Genomic DNA, 18362 nt, shown 5'->3' on the forward strand with positions numbered 1-18362 from the left:
CGTGATTGCTCTTTCTGTACAGAAATAAACTCTTGTTTGATTCCTGAGCTGGCTCCAACATCCATCTTTTACCAAATTATCCTGACATTTTGGCGCCCAACGTGGGGCCACGATACCTGTCCCTCTCTTCACAACGGTGGACCTGAAGACCTTGCAAGGCGGAGAAAAGAAACATTTCTCCAGAAAAGACCTCCACCTCGGGGCTCTTAAAGCTCCGTTTGGTCAGGGAGGCCAGGTCCCCTGAAGAGTGGGACAGTGACGGTGACCAACCAGAGAGGGGTGACGGACCAGCCAGGGAGTCAAACAATCAAAAAGGTAAGACACGTGTCGTGTATGTATTGTGAGGAGCCAAATCGTTTGGAAATTTAATTTTGGATTGGGTGAAACAGATACTGGTTCATTTGGCTTCGAGATCAAACATAGTGAGGGCCAGATCATTGGAGAATTAGTCTTAGGGGGGTTTGAAAAAAAACCCTCGTCTGGTACCAAGATTTAGAAATATCTCATGAGGACCAAATCATTGGAAACTTAATTTCAGGGGGGTTTGAAAAAAAACCCTTGTTTGGCACCAAGATTGAATGTATACGTGAAGAGCCAAATCATTGGAAACTTAATTTGTGGGGGTTGAAAAAAACTCTCGTTTGGCTTCAAGAACGGGTGGTCTGTTATTTGGAAGGACAGCATAGTCAAACTAATCCCGAAGTCTCGACTGCGTCAAAATAAAAAGAGAAGGAAAGAGTCAGGGACTCTATACAATGGATGAGGTTAAGAAGATAGAAGAAGAAGATAAAACTTTGTGGTAACGAGAATAAAACTTTGTGGTGACTTATTCAGTGTCTTAAATATCCTCTGTGGATATTACAAGGGTGCGTTGCTCGGAACGAATGTGTCGTACAAACCACCTGGCTGAAAAGATTATCCAAAGTTAGTGTATGTTTGATAAAGATCCAAATGTGTGTATGAAAAATCAGGATGTGTGAAACAGTTTGAGTATGTGTGAAACAGGTTGAGTGTGTGAGAATAAGAAAAAAACAAAGTTAAGAAAAAGAAGTTGAAAACCGAAGAAGATAGCCCATTGTAAGTGATATCACGCCCATTCGATGAATGGTAGGTAAAACCGGTAAAATAAAAAAAGCAGGTTAAAAAAAATTAAATAAAAATAAAAAAGTATAAAAATGGGAAACTGTAACAGTTACAAATGTTGTGAACCTGACGAGGTTCAATTTAAAGGAGATGTGAAATGGATGAGCCAGAAAGCGTTAGACAATGTGAAATATGTGAAAAAATGGGAAAAGAAGTATGGTTTTAGAGGAAAACTACTGGTAGAAGAATGCAAAGAATTGGTAGAAAAGATTGAGGCTAAGTCTAAGGGAATTGAGAAAAGACAGGAAGAAGAGATGCAGGATGTTATAAATTTAATTCTGTTTTTAACTCCAACTGAGATAAACAGGAGAAATACGCCTCTGGGTCTCCATCCCCCGTGCATCAGCACTCAACAACCACCACCTCCAGCTCAGGCCTCTGCTCCAATCTCTCCCCTCCTTCTCACTCTGCACCTCCTCTCTCTGTTCCTGCACATACCGGAAGTGTCACAGGAAGTCCGAAAGCGACAAGGTCAGATAAGTGGTATGAAAAGTTGAAAAGTATGCTAATGCGTTTTCTGATGTGTATTTCTGAGACAACATCAATCGTGGAGGCAGGAGAGGAGGAAGAGGAGGAGGACGAGGAGGATGGAGAATTGATGGAGATGAGAGCTGCTACAATTGTGGCAAATTTGGACATTGGGCTCGACAATGTAAGGCTCAAAAAGGCAGAGGTCAAGGAGGCTGGAGGGGGGAAGGAGAAAGGAGACCCAGACGAGTTGAGGATTCATCAGAATGACTTGACAATAAACAGGTTATGCACCTACACACACACGTACACACCAGAACCTAGAAGATGAGGAAGTTTTTTAGTGTTTTATTGTGCATGGTAATCATGTGCTTTTGGAGGTTTTTTTTGGATGTTGAATAGACTGTTATAAAATGATGAAGTTGTTTGAGAAGCAAGGAAGAGTTGTTGATTGGGACATACTGTGGAAAGTAGTGAGAGTGAAAAGAATAAGTTAAAGTTGAAGTTGAGATATGATTAAAATGTTGAATAAAATACATACAAATAAAAAAAAGTAAAAACAACAGTAACAATAAATTAACACATTAATTAATTAATTAAATAAATAAATAATAGGAACTGTGTATTTAGTTATAAGAACTATATATTTCTTGTTACTATGGAGGTGATGATGTGTGGCTGGGGCTGAGTTAGCTCAGCTTAATTTGTTCCTGTGTTTTATATGATGCATGAGATGGTTAATGAGAGGAAGATTGTCTAGGATGGAGTGTCCCTGATCAAGACAGTCCTTAACAGCTCTTGATAAGTGTGGTTTATGTAGAGTACGTGTAAATTTAAGGAAAACAACAAATGGTCAAATTGTGGCTGAAGAATCACATGTGCTTCAAAGTCTTTTTCTGAGGTTGCATTTGCATTTTTAGTTATATTTATTCTGTCGTACAGTTACATCTGGCCCTATGAGGGCAACCAGTATGCTGATGTGGCCTATAGTGGAAATAAGTTTGACACCTCTGATGTAGAGCATGAATGTGAATGAATGGGAGAGTTCAAGCTGTGCAAGAGTGCTTTGAAAGGCCCAGTGGACGAATGGAAATATTTTTAAGTTGAAGGTGTGACAAGATTTTGTTTGATTTGCAAATGGCTTTGTCTCATTGTAGACAAGAGATGTGTGTTGGTGGATGTTGTTGATGTGATGTGAAAATGACTTGTGGTAACCAACTAACATCTGAAATATACAATACAGTCACTATAAGGTTAAAATAATAATTAATTAAGAATAAAAAATGTATAATAATTAAAGTAATCTACAATTAGGCTAGGAGATAATAAAGGTCATGAGGAACGACATAGGACGCTATGTTGTTTCTAATGAATCGCCAAGAGAGGAGAAATCGGGGACGCTCTTTTTCTTCTCAAAGCCTTGGGTGAACTCATATTGACCAAATAAATATCTTTTGATAATTTTGGATATTATAAAGAACAATTAGATACATTTGATATAGGTATAGTGGATGACTACCTGATTCAATCCGTGAATCTACTAACAGATCTGACTGACTCATAGGAAACTGACTCTGCAGAAATAACTTAGAGTGTATGTGTCTCTGTAGATAATGTGAGTAGTGTATTGGAGAGTTTGAAGGTTTTCTGAAGTATGTTGATATTTAAACTTAGTACAAGGTCAAATGTGCTAATTTGGAAATGGTTTTCTGCTTCAAGGTGGTGACATATTGGTTTGATTGACTCTGATTAGGTTAAAATCAAAGAAAAGATTAACGGTATTTCAATTGTTGGTGATGTAAGTTTTTGTAAATGTTATTTTAGTGATGTATAATGATGTAAGTGGCAATTGGGAAATCAATGTGCAGTGAGAATGGTTGTTTTTGTTGTGATTTAGAGCAGTGTACTTTTCACTGGCTTAGTGAGAAATGAAACTTGAAGACTCTCTGTGAAGTAGGAGTGGTTATCCATATGTTACTCTATTATCATGTTTCTCTGACATTTGCTCACTCCCCCTGAGTGGTGTGAAACTTCACACTCTCAAAAAAAACTTTGAAAAGGAGAAAGAACAAGATTTAAAGCCACTGTAAGTAAGCTACACATACAATTCAAATGTGGAGATTAACTAATAAGATTTGGATATAGAAATTTAAAACATTTTTAGCAGATTAACTAATGCCTGGTTTGAACAAAATTAGGTATTTAATTTAAACGTTTGAAGAAATAAATCTTAAGATTTTTTTGGGGGTCTTTAAGGAACATGCTGACTTCATGAAGGACCTCATAAAGATTACAAAGCACAGGATAAAAGTAAAGGTAAAATAACGAAAGTAAGGAGACTTGGAATTTGTAATAATGTGCACAGAGTAAATCTGTGCAAGGGGGGAGAACAATAATGGAAATACATATTGAAATAATATAATTCAAATTTAAATTTTTTGGAAAAATGAAATAAATGTAATGGAAGATGCAATAATATAATACATTTGTAATCTTTGTTGGTAGTTTAATACTCCACTGAGAATTCCATTACCAGATCGAGAGTTGAAATATTTAGTTATGAATCGTGTAGTCATTAGTAAAAATAAAGTAATAACTGATAGTCTGTCATTTGATTGTAATAGCACCTTTGGATAACCTAGAGAGAGAGAGCAGTTGGTAAAACAAATTGAGAAAGATGTTTTTGGAATTTGAAAAGAGTGGAAGTTTAAACTCCTAGCCAGGGAATTATGTATATTGAATGTTGGAAATTGAGGTGTGAATATGGAAGTGAGTGGTTGGTTGTCATTACCGTTGATAATTTTAAAGTTAAGGTTTGGTTGATACAATTAATGCAACAGTGATTTAACAAAATTTTATGAAAAGTGTACTACCAAAACACTAAACTGATTATGTTTGGATAACTGCATGTTTAAATCACAGTACTAACACTGCATGGAATGCTAACAGGTGAACTTATGCTAACACAGCTGCAGAAAGGACTCACTGTTTTAAAGATTGCAATGTACTGAATATTAAATAACCCACATTAGATGACTGCCCTCCATAGGCTAGTCCATAGGTTTGCTTTACTTTCAGAAAAGATGGTGGAAGCTCAGCTTGAGACAAGGAAGTTGAGTGGCTGAGGCTGCTGTGAACCAGTGTACCTGAGGGGGGTGCAAAGGAAGTGGAAGAGCCAATGAGAGGAGGAGCTTGAACTGTGATGATAACAACATCATCAGCAGTTTAGTCTGAAGGAGCATGGCATTGTGTCAACTGAGCAAGTACAAGGAAGTGTACAACAAGCTCAAGAGCAGAATTTGGTCTGAAAGTGATGCAAAAATACAGGGAAAATGTTGACTGTATGAAAGCAACAGCTCATACAGCAGAAAATGGACTGTGGGCCCTGAACGTCAGTAACAGGAAAACTGATTCAACATAGTCTGGACATTTCAGGAGAAAACACGACTGAAGTTTTAACATTCAAATTTACCGGATGACATGTGTGAATGTTTGTAATTTTGTAATGTGTTAGATTGTAAGGATGTTTTATGTTCCGTTTTGACGGAAACAATGTTTGATTTTTTAAATGATGCTTATTTTGTGTATGATTACTGTTTCTTGTAACATGGAGTACCTGTGTGTGGTTGCCGGGGCAGCGGAACCGTGAGAGAGTTTCCCTTTCTGAAAGGATAATGGATAAATAGAATGTTTTGAACTGCTCGAAAGGGTTTTCGCTCTCACACTCTACAAAATTTATGCTATAATTATGCTTAAAATCAGCATAAACAGGAGGGATATGTTACGGAAATTTTGTATTGATATCGTATAAATGTAAGAGTATGACCTGCAGTGACCTAAGATCAAGGGACCATTTGCTATTTTGTTTTACACACAGGGGTTTGAGTCGTAAACACCCTATCTTCCTCTTTCCCTATGGGGGGTCTACCTGATTCCCTCTCTTCCCGTGGGAGGGAGGAAACCTTTTGTTCTGCTCTGTCTGTGTGGGGGGGGTCACACCCACCACACAGGTTAACTAGAGAGGTTTTCCATTGAATCAGCAGTCTTCGCGGGGTGACTTAATCTGCAAGTTGCTTCGTGATTGCTCTTTCTGTACAGAAATAAACTCTTGTTTGATTCCTGAGCTGGCTCCAACATCCATCTTTTACCAAATTATCCTGACACAAACCTCTGACCTAAATGTCTTCAGTTCCTCAGAAATGAGGTTCTGCCTCACACAAACACACACAATGACCATTTTAGTCCTTTCCTCTTTAGAAAAAAAAAACAAACAAAAAACTGCAATAGCACACACACTGTGTCTGTCGCGTTAAAAACCGGACGCCTGTCTATTTAATGGCGTTTTATTTAACTTCTCTATTTTGCTTTTCCTGCCAGATATCATATCTGCCACATTACACCCTTAAACATGTGATTATATTATGATAATTTCAGAGACATGAGGCATTTGAACTCCCACAGTTTATCTGCTGTAAATTATACAAAATCTCCACGTCAGCTCTTCTGATCGTGATGCATTTGACTGTTCACCCACTAACAGGGAATGTGAGACAGGTTAGATTTACCCCCACTATTGATGTGTTGTTGCAGAAGTAAAAGTGACCAGTACACACACACACACACACACACACACACACACACACACACACACACACACACACACACTGGGAGATAAGAGATAAGAGGAAGTGCAGAACAGGGGGGAACACTGAAAGCACTGGAGACTTTGAGGAACAGGGAATCAATCAGGCAGAAATGTCCTAAAACAGAAAACATATACCCAAACAATAAATAATGCATGACATATTCAGGGCTTTGGACCCAAAGCAACTTCACAAGGAGCCAAACTTTAAAAAACAACAACAAACAACTTCAAGCCAAAAAGAGGAAAAATGTTGCTGCTGCCTCTTTAAGAACATGACACGGAAAGAAAGTGAAAGTGAAGTTCCTTCACTGGAAAAATTCTGAACACACACACTTTATACTCTCCTGCTGTGCAAAGCACACACCAAAAACAAGTAAGTGGTACTTTCTGAGACACATTTGGATCATAAAAGTCTTTGTTAAGACACTGTGCTATTTTACACAAGCACAGTCTGTTTGTCTCTGTTTGAGTTTCAAAGTAACTGAGTCTTTTGTTAGAAATGAGAAATGTTGGAGATTTATTTTGTAAATGTTATTTTAAAAACCTCTTTCCTTTATCCCTTTACAGGGCACTCATTGAAATACTTTATTGTAGGATATAAGATTTTTGGTAACGCTTTCTTTTACAGTCCCCTAATTACCAGGTATTTACCTGGTAAATTCATGGTAACACCAAAGTGTTACTAGGTAATTACCAATGGTAATAAGAAAGTAAATACAGTGAAACTGTTGCCAAAATACTGGGCATTTACCTGGTAACTATATAGTTAATTATAGCGTGTTATTACTGCTGTTAATAAGAAGGTATGTACAGCTAAACTATGGCAAAACTATGGTAAATGTAAGTGTATTATTGGGTTATAAACTGGTAATAAGCAGGTACCTAATTACTAGCTATTTACCCAAGGGGTAATCTAACAAACCTAACCCTAAAAATGTGTGTAATTACATGGAAACAAGCTTGGCTTTCTTTTACAGTACAGTTTTACTTTACTTACCGAGTACATTACCGTGCATTACCCAGTATTTTGGCAACGGTTTCACTGTATTTACTTATCTTATTACCCTTGGTAATTACCTAGCAACACTTTAGTGTTACCATGAATTTACCAGCTAAATACCAGGTAATTAGGGGACTGTAAAAGAAAGCGTTACCAGATTTTTTTTTTTTTTTTTTTTAGATTGTTTTACTTTCATGTAGAAAATCAAGGTCCATGAAGGCACCATATATGGTTCCTTGCCCTCCTGTGGTAAAAAGAGTATACGAATATACAACAAAAATGTCATTCAATTCAATAGGAACATTATTTTAGAGTATTATAGAAAGTGTTTCCCATTTCTGGTCCTCAGAGACACCTGTCCTCCATGTTTTTCCCCTGCTCCAACACACCTGGTTGATTTCATCAACTTACCGTCATTAGTTTTTAAAGCTTTTACTGTAGATGCAGGAGCCATATGACCATACTTTCTGCCTTTCTACTTTCTTTCTTCTCTGCTGCGGTAACGCGGATGTCTGCAGAAGTTACCAAATATAGTTATTTGCCCATGTAAAGTGTTAACGTGACTATTAAGACAGTTGTTCAGTTTAATGTCAATCTGTGGACAACTATCATAGATCTGCAGTGGATTTATATTTGCAAGTCCGACCTATGAAAATCATTTATACTATATTTATTTTCTTTTTAGAAATGGCCTCCAACCTTCATCTCTTATCTATGGAGCAGTTCTTTTGTCCAATCTGCCTGGACACGTTCACTCAACCAGTCACCACTCCATGTGGACACAACTTCTGCATGTCCTGTCTCACAACCTCTTGGAACAGCAACCCCGTCTGTCGCTGCCCGATCTGCCAGGAGACGTTTGAAAGGAGGCCCAATCTCAAGGTCAACACTTTCATTTCAGAGCTTGCGTCGCAGTTTACGTCGCTCCGTACGACAGATGCTCACGTCTGCAGTCCGGCCCGGCCGAAAGATAACTCTGGCTGTGCGGTGCTGTGTCATATTTGCACTGACACCCAGCACGAGGCTGTCAAATCCTGCTTGGAGTGTCAGACTTCGTACTGCAGCGATCATCTGGAGCCTCATCATAGAGCCGCAGGCCTGAGGAGACACACGCTGGTGGACCCCGTGGTGAGCCTGGAGGACAGGATTTGCAAGGAGCACAACCACTTCTTCGCCATGTTTTGCAGAGACGACGGTGTTTTGCTGTGCGACGTCTGTGCCGCTTCGCAGCACGCGAGCCACAATGTTGTGTCTGTTCAGCAAGCTCACAGTGATATCAAGTATCAGCTGAGAGACAGGGAGGTAATCGTGCAGGAGATGATCGAGAAAAGGCAACAGAAAGTGAGTGCCATGAAGGAGTCACTAAAACACAGCAAGACGGAGACCAGAGATGTGATAGACAGCAGCGTGCAGGAATTAACGGCACTGGTGTCTGAGATCCAGAAGAGCCAGGAGGAGCTTGTGAAAGTGATCGAGGAGAAGCAAAGAACAGCAGAAGAAGAGGCAGAAGAGTTGATAAGCAGGATGGAGCAGGAGGTGATTGAGCTGCAGAGGAAGCAGGTGGAGATGATGGAGCTAAGACGGACTGACGACCAGCTCCGTTTCCTCCAGAACTTCCCAAACTCATCCCCCCCGACGTTCCTCATGGACTTGTCCAAGGTCAACTTTAACAGAACCTCAGAGATCCGTCACATGCAGAAGTCTTTGAGCAGCTTCACGTCGCAGCTGCGGACACTTCTGAATAAAATGACCGCAGACATAAACACGTTCTCCACGTCAAACGTTGCCGCGCTGAGATACCTTCAGCAGTATGAGCAGAACATTGTGCTGGACCGCGACACTGCTCACCCGCGGCTCATTTTATCTGACGATGGGAAACAAGTGAGATACAACATGGGCGCAGTTTTGATAAGTGTCCAGGAGCTGAAGCCAAGCATGTTCAGGAAACATCTCGCAGTTCTGGGAGACAAAGGTTTTTCATCAGGCAAGTTTTACTTTGAGGTGTTTATGAGTCAAAAGACTGAATGGTCTCTGGGTATCGCCACAGCTTCTATCCAGAGGAGACGGGTTCCTGCTCGAAGCCCCCACTCTGGACTCTGGGCCATCCGGTTTGAGAAGGACAGGTTTGAAGTCTTCAGCTCTCCAGGAGAAACCGTATACTTGGGGAAAACAGAGCGGGTTGGAGTGTTTGTGGACTTTGCAGAAGGTGAAGTATCATTCTATGATGTGCAGACAGCCACGCTTATCTACTCATTTACTGAGTGTTTCTTCAACGAGAAGCTTTATCCATATTTCAACCCTTGTGATAATGAATATGGATCAAACTTAGCTCCACTGGTCATTGTCCCGGTCTGTCGTACGTTGGTTTCATAGAGTCAGGATTAATTACAAAAAAAAGTTTTCACTGCAAAACTATACTATAAGTATTTATTTGACCTTGCTTTTACAGTAGCGTGTGAAGTGACACATATATATATATATATAAACCCATATACATAGTTATTTTACGTTACTATTCTTATAGTTAAGGTCTGTAGACTCATTCGTCAATTCAGTCAATGTTTCAGCTCTGCTGTTGGGCGTTGACTTATTGAATAATGTTGATTCTGTTTGAACACCTGCTTGATGACACGCAGAGAGCAAACAACAGATGCTACAGTTTGTGAAATCAAATATTGGTCCGTTTCTGTACTCGCTGCAGAGACATCGAACATTTTAAAGTGGCTGCCATAACAAATTAAGCTCCTGACTGATGGGTGACATCAGAGTAAGTGATGGACCGAAGTTTGGAGCAGTATCTTTTAATGTGTCTTTGACACTGAAGACAGTTTTTTCTAAATAAAAATTCTTAAAATAATAAGTTCTGCTGATTGAGCATATTTGACACGGGTCTTGTTGTGGTAATAATTGTGTTTGTGAGAGATTTTAGGAGAAAATGTCAATGTATGCTAGAGAAGCAGTCTATTAGTCCTATTTGTTGCATCACTGTGAATAAATGTCTTTCTTTCACAAATGTGTTCATGAGGTGAAGCAGGGATAAAGGGGCTCATTTTATGCCCGACAATCCAAAAGATTATAGCATCTTTAATTTTAGTATCCACACCTTTTGCTTTGAATTCTAATTTCAACATTGAATGTTAATTAATTACATACCATTCATTCCTTTCATAAATTTCCTTGATTTCGTCCTGCATCCATCATTATATCATATTATATTATATTATATTATAAGCGGCATACAAACAACCGTATTATAATGATATTTATATACATCTCAGGGCCGGCCAAAGCCTTCATGTGGCCGTGAGCAAAATTAGATTTTGGGGCCCTAAATCAACGGCAGTAATAAAACAGTAAATGGCACAATGCTTCTGAGGGATTTGCAGCTGTGTTACATCATCACAATGCCAGACAGGGTCTTACCCTGATATCGGCTCTAATCTTAAATGGTTGGTTTCTCTTAGTTTTCAAAATGCTAATAGGTGGAAAAAGTAACAAAATAAAACAATTGCAATGTGCAAAAGTGCAACAACATTTGAAGCTAATTGAGCTGCACAAAATAAACTCTAATACATAATACACATATGCGGTACACAGGTACGCTGGTTATTTGTAGCGCTGCTCTTTTCGTTTCATAAACAGACCGCTCCAGTTCGACTGTAGGCGCGCTAACGGCGCTAAAAGGAGCTAATGCGGCTAACGGAGCTAACTGGTAAGCGGTGCCTGGACTCCGGTGTCGCAGCACGTAAACATGACGTCATGTGCGTCTTTTTCCGGTCAGTCGTCATGGAAACGTGTCATGCGTTAACGCGCGTTATCCTGTTGCACAGCACTACAAAAAAACACCTGATTAATTCACAAATAAGTGCACACATAAGACAGTATAAATTAAATTAAACAAATACTTGTAATTATATAATAAAAGATGGAAATGAACAAAATATATTGAGAACTTTAGTCTGCAACTTACAAATGCCAAAAGTGGTATTTAAAGTGTTAAAATCCACATCTAAATGCATCGACACATTAGCCCTATAATTTTCTTTGCCACTTATATCTACGCTGTAACATCAAAACTACATAACTTACCTTCTAATTTAAATGTAACGTTATAGTGTGGCAAATATTATAACATCTCCATGTTCTTTCATGTCAGCATTTATTATCTTCTTGTGCCTACACCTGATGATTTTCTAAATGAATAAATAAAAACACGTCTTATACTCTATACGTAAAAATTTGATGTCAGCTTGATGAAATTTTAATCAAGTAATAAAGTATGATGTAACCACACCAGCCATGTTTTTTATTGTGTTTCTCCAACCATAACCACCATAAAGGGGAAGCAGGACATTTTAAACCTTACATTTAAATATGTGTGTGTTTCATGTGTGGTTTTTCGTCATTAAATTACTCGCTGCATTTCACTTCCTGCTCCCTCATCCGCAGCCTGTAAATCTCAGTCAAGCTCTTTAATTCATCTCAACACCCAAAGAGTTCACACACACACACACACACACACAGGAAAAAAAAAAAAAAACCTTGCTGCTGCTAACACCCTCCTTATTGCCACGACAACGGTACTCTGCCCATCGCCATGGGAACGCTCAGCCTCCCTGCTCTATAATCCATTTCCCAGCCACAATGAGTATTTGACACGGTTCACACTTGGAGGTTTGCTGAATGGGGTGTGTGTGAGTGCAGAGGCATCGTCTACACAAAACACACACTGTAATCAAAATTGATTTTTTTTTTTTTTTGGGGGGGGGGGGATTTTGGGTTTTGTGGGACACAACAAAATATATTTTGCACATAATTTCCACGTAAGAGATATTTCAGCACTGGAGCCAAACCAGAGTAGGAGGAGTTCCTTACCCCACCCCCAACCACTCTTATCAGGGACGTAGAGACACAGAAAAGGGGGAAATTAACTGCGGGGGGGGGTTTCAGGCTGGAGGCAAGAGGAGAGGTAAAGCTGAGAAAAGGGAGCAGAGATGAGTGGGTACAGTAAAGACGAGGAGGACAGGCAGCAGGAGAGGGGGTGTCATGAGCGTCTGAGTCAGAATGTGGGTTAAACTGGATATGGGTGGGGGGGGGGCAGCCAAGTAAAAAGGTGGTGTAGGAGGAGAGGAGTGACGGAGAAGGTGAGAATAGTATATTTGTATTTGGAGTAACACCTCTCGCTCTCACTTACCTGAGTTCTGCACCTCGTTTAAGTAGCTGTCCTCAGACACCACCTGCAGACACACACACACACACACACACACACACACACACACACACACACACACACACACACACACACACACACACACACACACACACACACACACACACACACACACACAGAGAGACACACAAACCAAATTAGACGAGCTGGAAGAAAATTACCAGGCTGTTTCGGCCCCACACACACACACACTGTGGGACTGTGGTGTTTTCTGATTCGTTTGTTAAAGAGCAGAATATCTCGGGAGACGCGGTGCACACACATCGACCTCCAGCCGAGAAAATAAATAAACAGTCGCAGTTCAGCCCTTCATTGGAGGTGGAAATCACTGCTAATCACCTTGTTCAATATTGCTCTGTTCCTATGGTAGGGGGTCAAGTTCAAATCGAAGATTGCATTTACTCTGTTTCGGATGTATTATAGGCGCTATAGCACAAGTTAATGTTAATGGCTCAGTAGGTGCCAAACTAAAGCTGAAACAATATCGCCCTCTAACAAGAAATCAGCTATTATCAACAAAATGTCAGATTTAATGACTGATGGAACATGAAACAGCAATTTAGACTGAATCTCACACTATAACTCTGTGGGGTAACATACATTTCTTGACTAAAACCAAGATTAGCCTCTGTCTGGAGTTGAAAACTGTTATTTTAAACTTTGATTGTGATTATGATCTTCCACAAATGGAGTATTCCAAACCAGATATAGACTTTGTCATTGAAATAACCCAGTGACTGTTTTTCTGATATGATGCCTTCCCTATCAGCAGGACACTATGAATATGAATAATTCATGTGACTGTATTCATATCTGCCACCTCTATCATTACTGCAATATCCATGTCATATAATGACATGTGAGCTTTCACCTTGAAAGATTGAATTCAGGTCAATGTCCAACTGAAATGTGTCTCCAAACTCCAATATGAAGGCAATCGCAAATTAAAATGCACATTATTTTAAATCCCCCACATGCCAAGCCCCTGGAAATGGTCATGTTTATGTAACATCGGGTTCTTTTTGCACCACTGTGACATGAATGTGGCCAGTGAGCTAAAACGATCAATAATGCATGACAAACTGAAAGCATGTGTTTGCTGTTAGGACGTTTTTTTTTTTTTTTTGCTCTAAATCATCTCACTTTTCCTTGAGACGAGTCTGGAGCTTGACTCCTCGTGGCAAACTTGAATTAACTGACATAGTTTTAGAAATGGCCGCTGTGGTTAGAATGAGGTGAGGCTCAGATCGAGGGAAAGGTTACGAAAACTATTTCCACTGTTCCCAGGAGCACGGTGGCCTAAATCGGTGTGAAGAGAGGAAGAAGGTCGGAAAACAAACTGGAGTGACTGGGCATGGATGGAGGGAAACGAGGTGACCAAGAATCCAACAAACACTCATCACGTTAATGGGCAACATCTGGAGAATTGAATCCAGACCTTCTGACACGTCTGCCAGGAAGAGACTATCTCAGGAAGTTGTTTTCTCACCTCTAGCATGTCCAGCTTACGTGAACATCACGCCTATGGAGCTGGCTGGAGACTCTCTGGAGAATGTCCACAGCAACGTCTTTAGACATTTGTATTCTGAGTTTAGTGCATATTTGAAAGCAGCTACAGAGCTTGAGATGGGACAAGATTGTCTTAACAGGACTTCAATCAAACATTGATTGATTGATGTACTTTGTGTATAAGGAAGTGACTTTGTGCTTAGGGTTCGCAAAAATGCAATTCAAAAATATGAGGTCAAAAAACCTCCAGTGATGGGCGACCACCAGGTACTGCTCATCACATGGATGATACCATCATGCTCTGAGGTTGTGTTTCAGCAGCATGGATAGGAGGAATGGTCAGAACTGAGGGAACAACTAGGACAGAAAGGTCCTTCAAGAGCAACTGCTCCAATGTAATGTGACCCGAGTTGTTTTAGGGAACGGATGACGACGACAAAATGATGCCGGAGCAGATTTAAGGACAAGTCCCTGACCCATCTCTGCACAGAGACATGAAAACAGCAGCTCACAGACACTTCCCGTCAAATCTTCTGCAGTTTGAGATGGAAAATGGAATAAACTCCATAAAATCCATTATGTGCAAAGCTTTTAGAGACTCACCCAAGACGACTCTCTGCTGTACTTAATGCATGAAAGAATAAGGCTTAAATAGTTTTACTTTGGCATTGTACGTTAATGAGTGTGGGCTGATGGAACAAACTTTCAGTTTATTCACTTTAAAAAGCAACAACCTTGTAAAGCGCAGTAATCTTGTCTGAGTACTTTCTGTAGACAATGCGAGGTTAGGCTATTATTGTGGTCACGGTGTAAGAATTACCATCAATAATAAGAGGCAGGATGTTTTTTACCTTTGTTCCTGCCAGTCGTCGTTCTGCTACAACAAGCAGAAGCCTCTGTCAGATTAACATAAGTTTTTGTTGTGTTTTTTATTAACAACCAGGGCTGTTGTTTTTCCTCCTTGCAGCCCATTTGTAATTGCCATCAAATGAAGAATGACACGGAGAAACACTGACTCGGAGAGATCTGACAAATCTGATGATTCTCAGCAAAGAGGAGATTAATTTAAAGGATTAATCCGTGTACAAAAATACACATTTAGGTTTTTATCTCATGTGCATGTGATCTTTAGCCTAGATTGTATAATTCGTATGTGTTCTTGTCAGGAGGGAACCACTTTTGGGTAACACAACAACTTTTCAGTAAGTATTTTATGTAAAATGAATGCGTCGACAAAAACAACATATAGAAATAGCTCATCATAACTTGATATTAAATCAATTAAAGGGCCTCAGGCGAGCTTGGGACGTCTGGTCTCGATATACAAATGTAGGATTTCTTTCACATTTTGTGAATGAGTCTAGTCGCTGACAGCAGGGATCCCCCAGTCAAAGGGAAGAAATATTACTAATGTAAGACGCCCAGGTACAAAGTGTGCAGCGTAAAACTCACAAATGCACGTGTGCACGCGCAAATAGCACGAGACAGCGTCAGTTGATATCTGACAGTGGGGGTGTGTTGCTTTCATTTTCAGAAAATCAGTTCACACGTCGACACAGCGGGGACCTGAAAGAGGTGGAGAAGACAAAACACACACACACACACACGCGCGTACAAAACACACACACCCACACACACACTCAGACTCTGTGGAATAATCTGTAGTGAGGGCAACAAATTACAACACATTTCACCTTGACATAGGTGAGTCCTGCGCTGTGGGTTTTTTGTGGTTATTCTCTTTAAAATCACACACTCACACACACACACACACACACACTGATCTGAAAGCAGTATGCAAACACATTCCAGAGGACATTGCTCAACCTAATGATATTAGAGCAGGAGAATGTGACCTGTCAGAGTGAACATGTGAGCTGATATCTCCATCCATATCAGTCACACTATCAGCTCCATTACGGCACTAATCATTCATGATGCTCTCACACCTGCCACCCCTGCACACACATAAACAAACACACACACACACACAGAGAGGGAAGGACGGGCGCAGATAGACAGGAGCTTAAAGGGGATAGTTCAGGGCTTTTGAAGTGCGCATGTACAATGTAATTGTGTTACTAACAGGTGATTGCGCCCTGAGTTGCACGAGAGAAAGCAAACACGTTCTCAGCAAAATCACAGCTGCCAGTGAGCACACTAGGAAAACGCTGATTTTGGACCGCTATCTGAAGAAGAGTCTTTTTGTGTGTGGTAAAATTGATGATTTTATATAAGGACTTTGGCACAAAAGCAACACAAACTTCAATTTCCGCTCAAAGAAAAGCGGTGGGACTGTGAGATAAAGTAGAAAAACCTGTCCTAAAGATAGTTTACACTTAAGCTGATGTAGGTTTTTTTTGAAGTGGACCTTTTATTCAATCAGTCCTTACTCATGTCCCTGCTGACAGCCATGTTTTTGAGTGAGCTAGCACCTATTTCTCAGCACAGGGGAGTGCAAAAATATATTTTCGCCTCAGAATACAGTTATGTTGGGTGTGATGCATGCTGTTAAACAGATTTCACTGTTTCCTTCCTGTCCTAGTGATGCTGACAAACACAGTGCTGCTGCATTCAAGGTCCCCTGATGAGAAGATTTGTCTGGTGAAGTTGGAATGAAAATGCAGAAAGTGCTATTTGTGCTCCACGCACTGCTGCTCCCAGTGTTAGTGGCTCTAATTAAATCCTGCACACTGTTCTCCACTAATGACTTCTACACATGCGGGGCCACACAGTGCACATTTAAAACACAACACACACACACACAATGCATGAGCAAAATAAAGCAAAAACATTTGTGTTTCTTATTATTAACTATATAATTGATGCTTTTTCTCCCCCAGCTCATTTGTGATCTACTATGCTGAGTCAGCACAAGGAGGAGAAGTCCAAGATTGTGAAGCTGCTGCCTGGTTCTGACACCAACATCTGCTCCACTGTGCGTGCGTGCGTGCGTGCTCACGCGCTGTGACAAGCTTTAACCGCCCGGACAGGTTCCATTTCTCAACATCACCGCGGGGCAGAGGCTTCCTCTCATGATACACACACCGAAGGAAGGAAGGGAGGAGGGGGTAGAAGGATGGAGAGGGACGGACGGGGGGGGGGGGTGATGGGGGATTGTGCATGACTATGTGCGTGCGTGTGCCGTGCGTCAAAGCGCGCGCTGTGATGCCAGTTTCACCATTAATTGTCTAAATGACCGATCACAGGTGTTTGTGCTCTTTTATCGGCCCGAGCTGCACCTGCTTTTGTTGGGAATGCGTCCTCACAAGCAAGACTACACACAAGCACGACTGCACTATTGTTCCATAACCTGGCGTTTGTGATATACAGTAAAGGCCACCACAGCTTCTGTTACACCTGTCAGAATTATTAATTACCTCTAAAATACATTAAATCAATATTTTCCTCTTTTTTTTTCTTCTTTTTTTTTCTAAAACGCAGCACAGATCACCAAAGCGTGACATGGAAGAACAATATAATCAGAACATTATTGTAAGACATGCTCCAGCTCCTGTACACGTACCTCCGCCAGCAGCGGCAGCCAGAGGCTCATGGTGCCGATCAAGCACAACATTTCCCGGCTGCTCAGAGTCATCCTTCCCGCCCGGTGTGTCCGTGTCATAGCCACAGATGATGATGTTGATGATGAGGAGGAGGAGGCTGATGTTCCATCTCCGTGAGGTGAACCGTTATTATTCTCCTGCTGGAAGAAACGTGGTGTGTGATGATGATGATGATGATGGTGGTGGTGGTGATGATGATGCACGCACAAGGATGCAGGGTGGGGCTCTACAAACACACACACACACACACACACACACTGAGAGAGAGAGAGAGAGAGAGAGAGAGAGAGAGAGAGAGAGAGAGAGAGAGAGAGAGAGAGAGAGAGAGAGAGAGAGCGGTGCTTGGTTTTTGCAGAGCTCAACACTATTTCACTCAGGCTCTCTCTTTTTCTCCCTATCCATCTATCACTCGCTCTCTCACGCGCACACTTGTACATCATTCATTGTGAGGACACTCATTCATACCCACGAACCTCAACCTTAACCATCACAAGGAAAAACCTAATCCTAACCTTAACCCTTAATCTTACCCTAAAACCAAGTCTTATCCCTCAAAAGCCAACTCATTCATATTGAGCACATTTAAATGCACACTAAAAAAAACACTGATTATTATCAGGTTTTTGTAGTTATCTTGTTATTCAAGTGCTCATGTAAAAGGAATAAACGGATTTCATTATATTGCCGTTATCGGTTTTTGAAAAACCTGTAGGTTTATATCAATAATCTGATCTCTTAGAGACATGTACACACCTTCAACGGTTTATTCCAGTTACCCGATTATTGCCGGTAATCTGTTCT

The 18362-nt window shown here is 40.6% G+C and overlaps 2 protein-coding genes across 2 annotated transcripts in view; one reads left to right on the plus strand and one right to left on the minus strand.

The window, feature by feature from the left end:
• LOC310939009 (neurotrypsin-like) overlaps positions 1-17620 on the minus strand; it is a gene marked incomplete at both ends in the record, with an annotated part of 31049 nt that extends 13429 nt beyond the window's left edge. Inside the window, 2 exons of the mRNA XM_083903676.1 lie at positions 12451-12493; positions 17522-17620. Coding sequence (XP_083759802.1) covers positions 12451-12493; positions 17522-17620 — 142 coding nt within the window. The remainder of the gene's footprint in view (positions 1-12450; positions 12494-17521) is intronic.
• LOC310939450 (E3 ubiquitin-protein ligase TRIM21-like) lies at positions 7944-9629 on the plus strand (the record flags this gene model as incomplete). The annotated part of the gene is made up of 1 exon (XM_083904214.1): positions 7944-9629. The coding sequence occupies one exon, from the start codon at positions 7944-7946 to the stop codon at positions 9627-9629; it is 1686 nt and encodes a 561-aa protein (XP_083760340.1).
• Positions 17621-18362: the final 742 nt, after the last annotated feature.

The sequence above is a fragment of the Microchirus variegatus genome, assembly GCF_963457635.1.
Source record: "Microchirus variegatus genome assembly, chromosome: 17".
Taxonomy (NCBI): Eukaryota; Metazoa; Chordata; class Actinopteri; order Pleuronectiformes; family Soleidae; genus Microchirus; species Microchirus variegatus.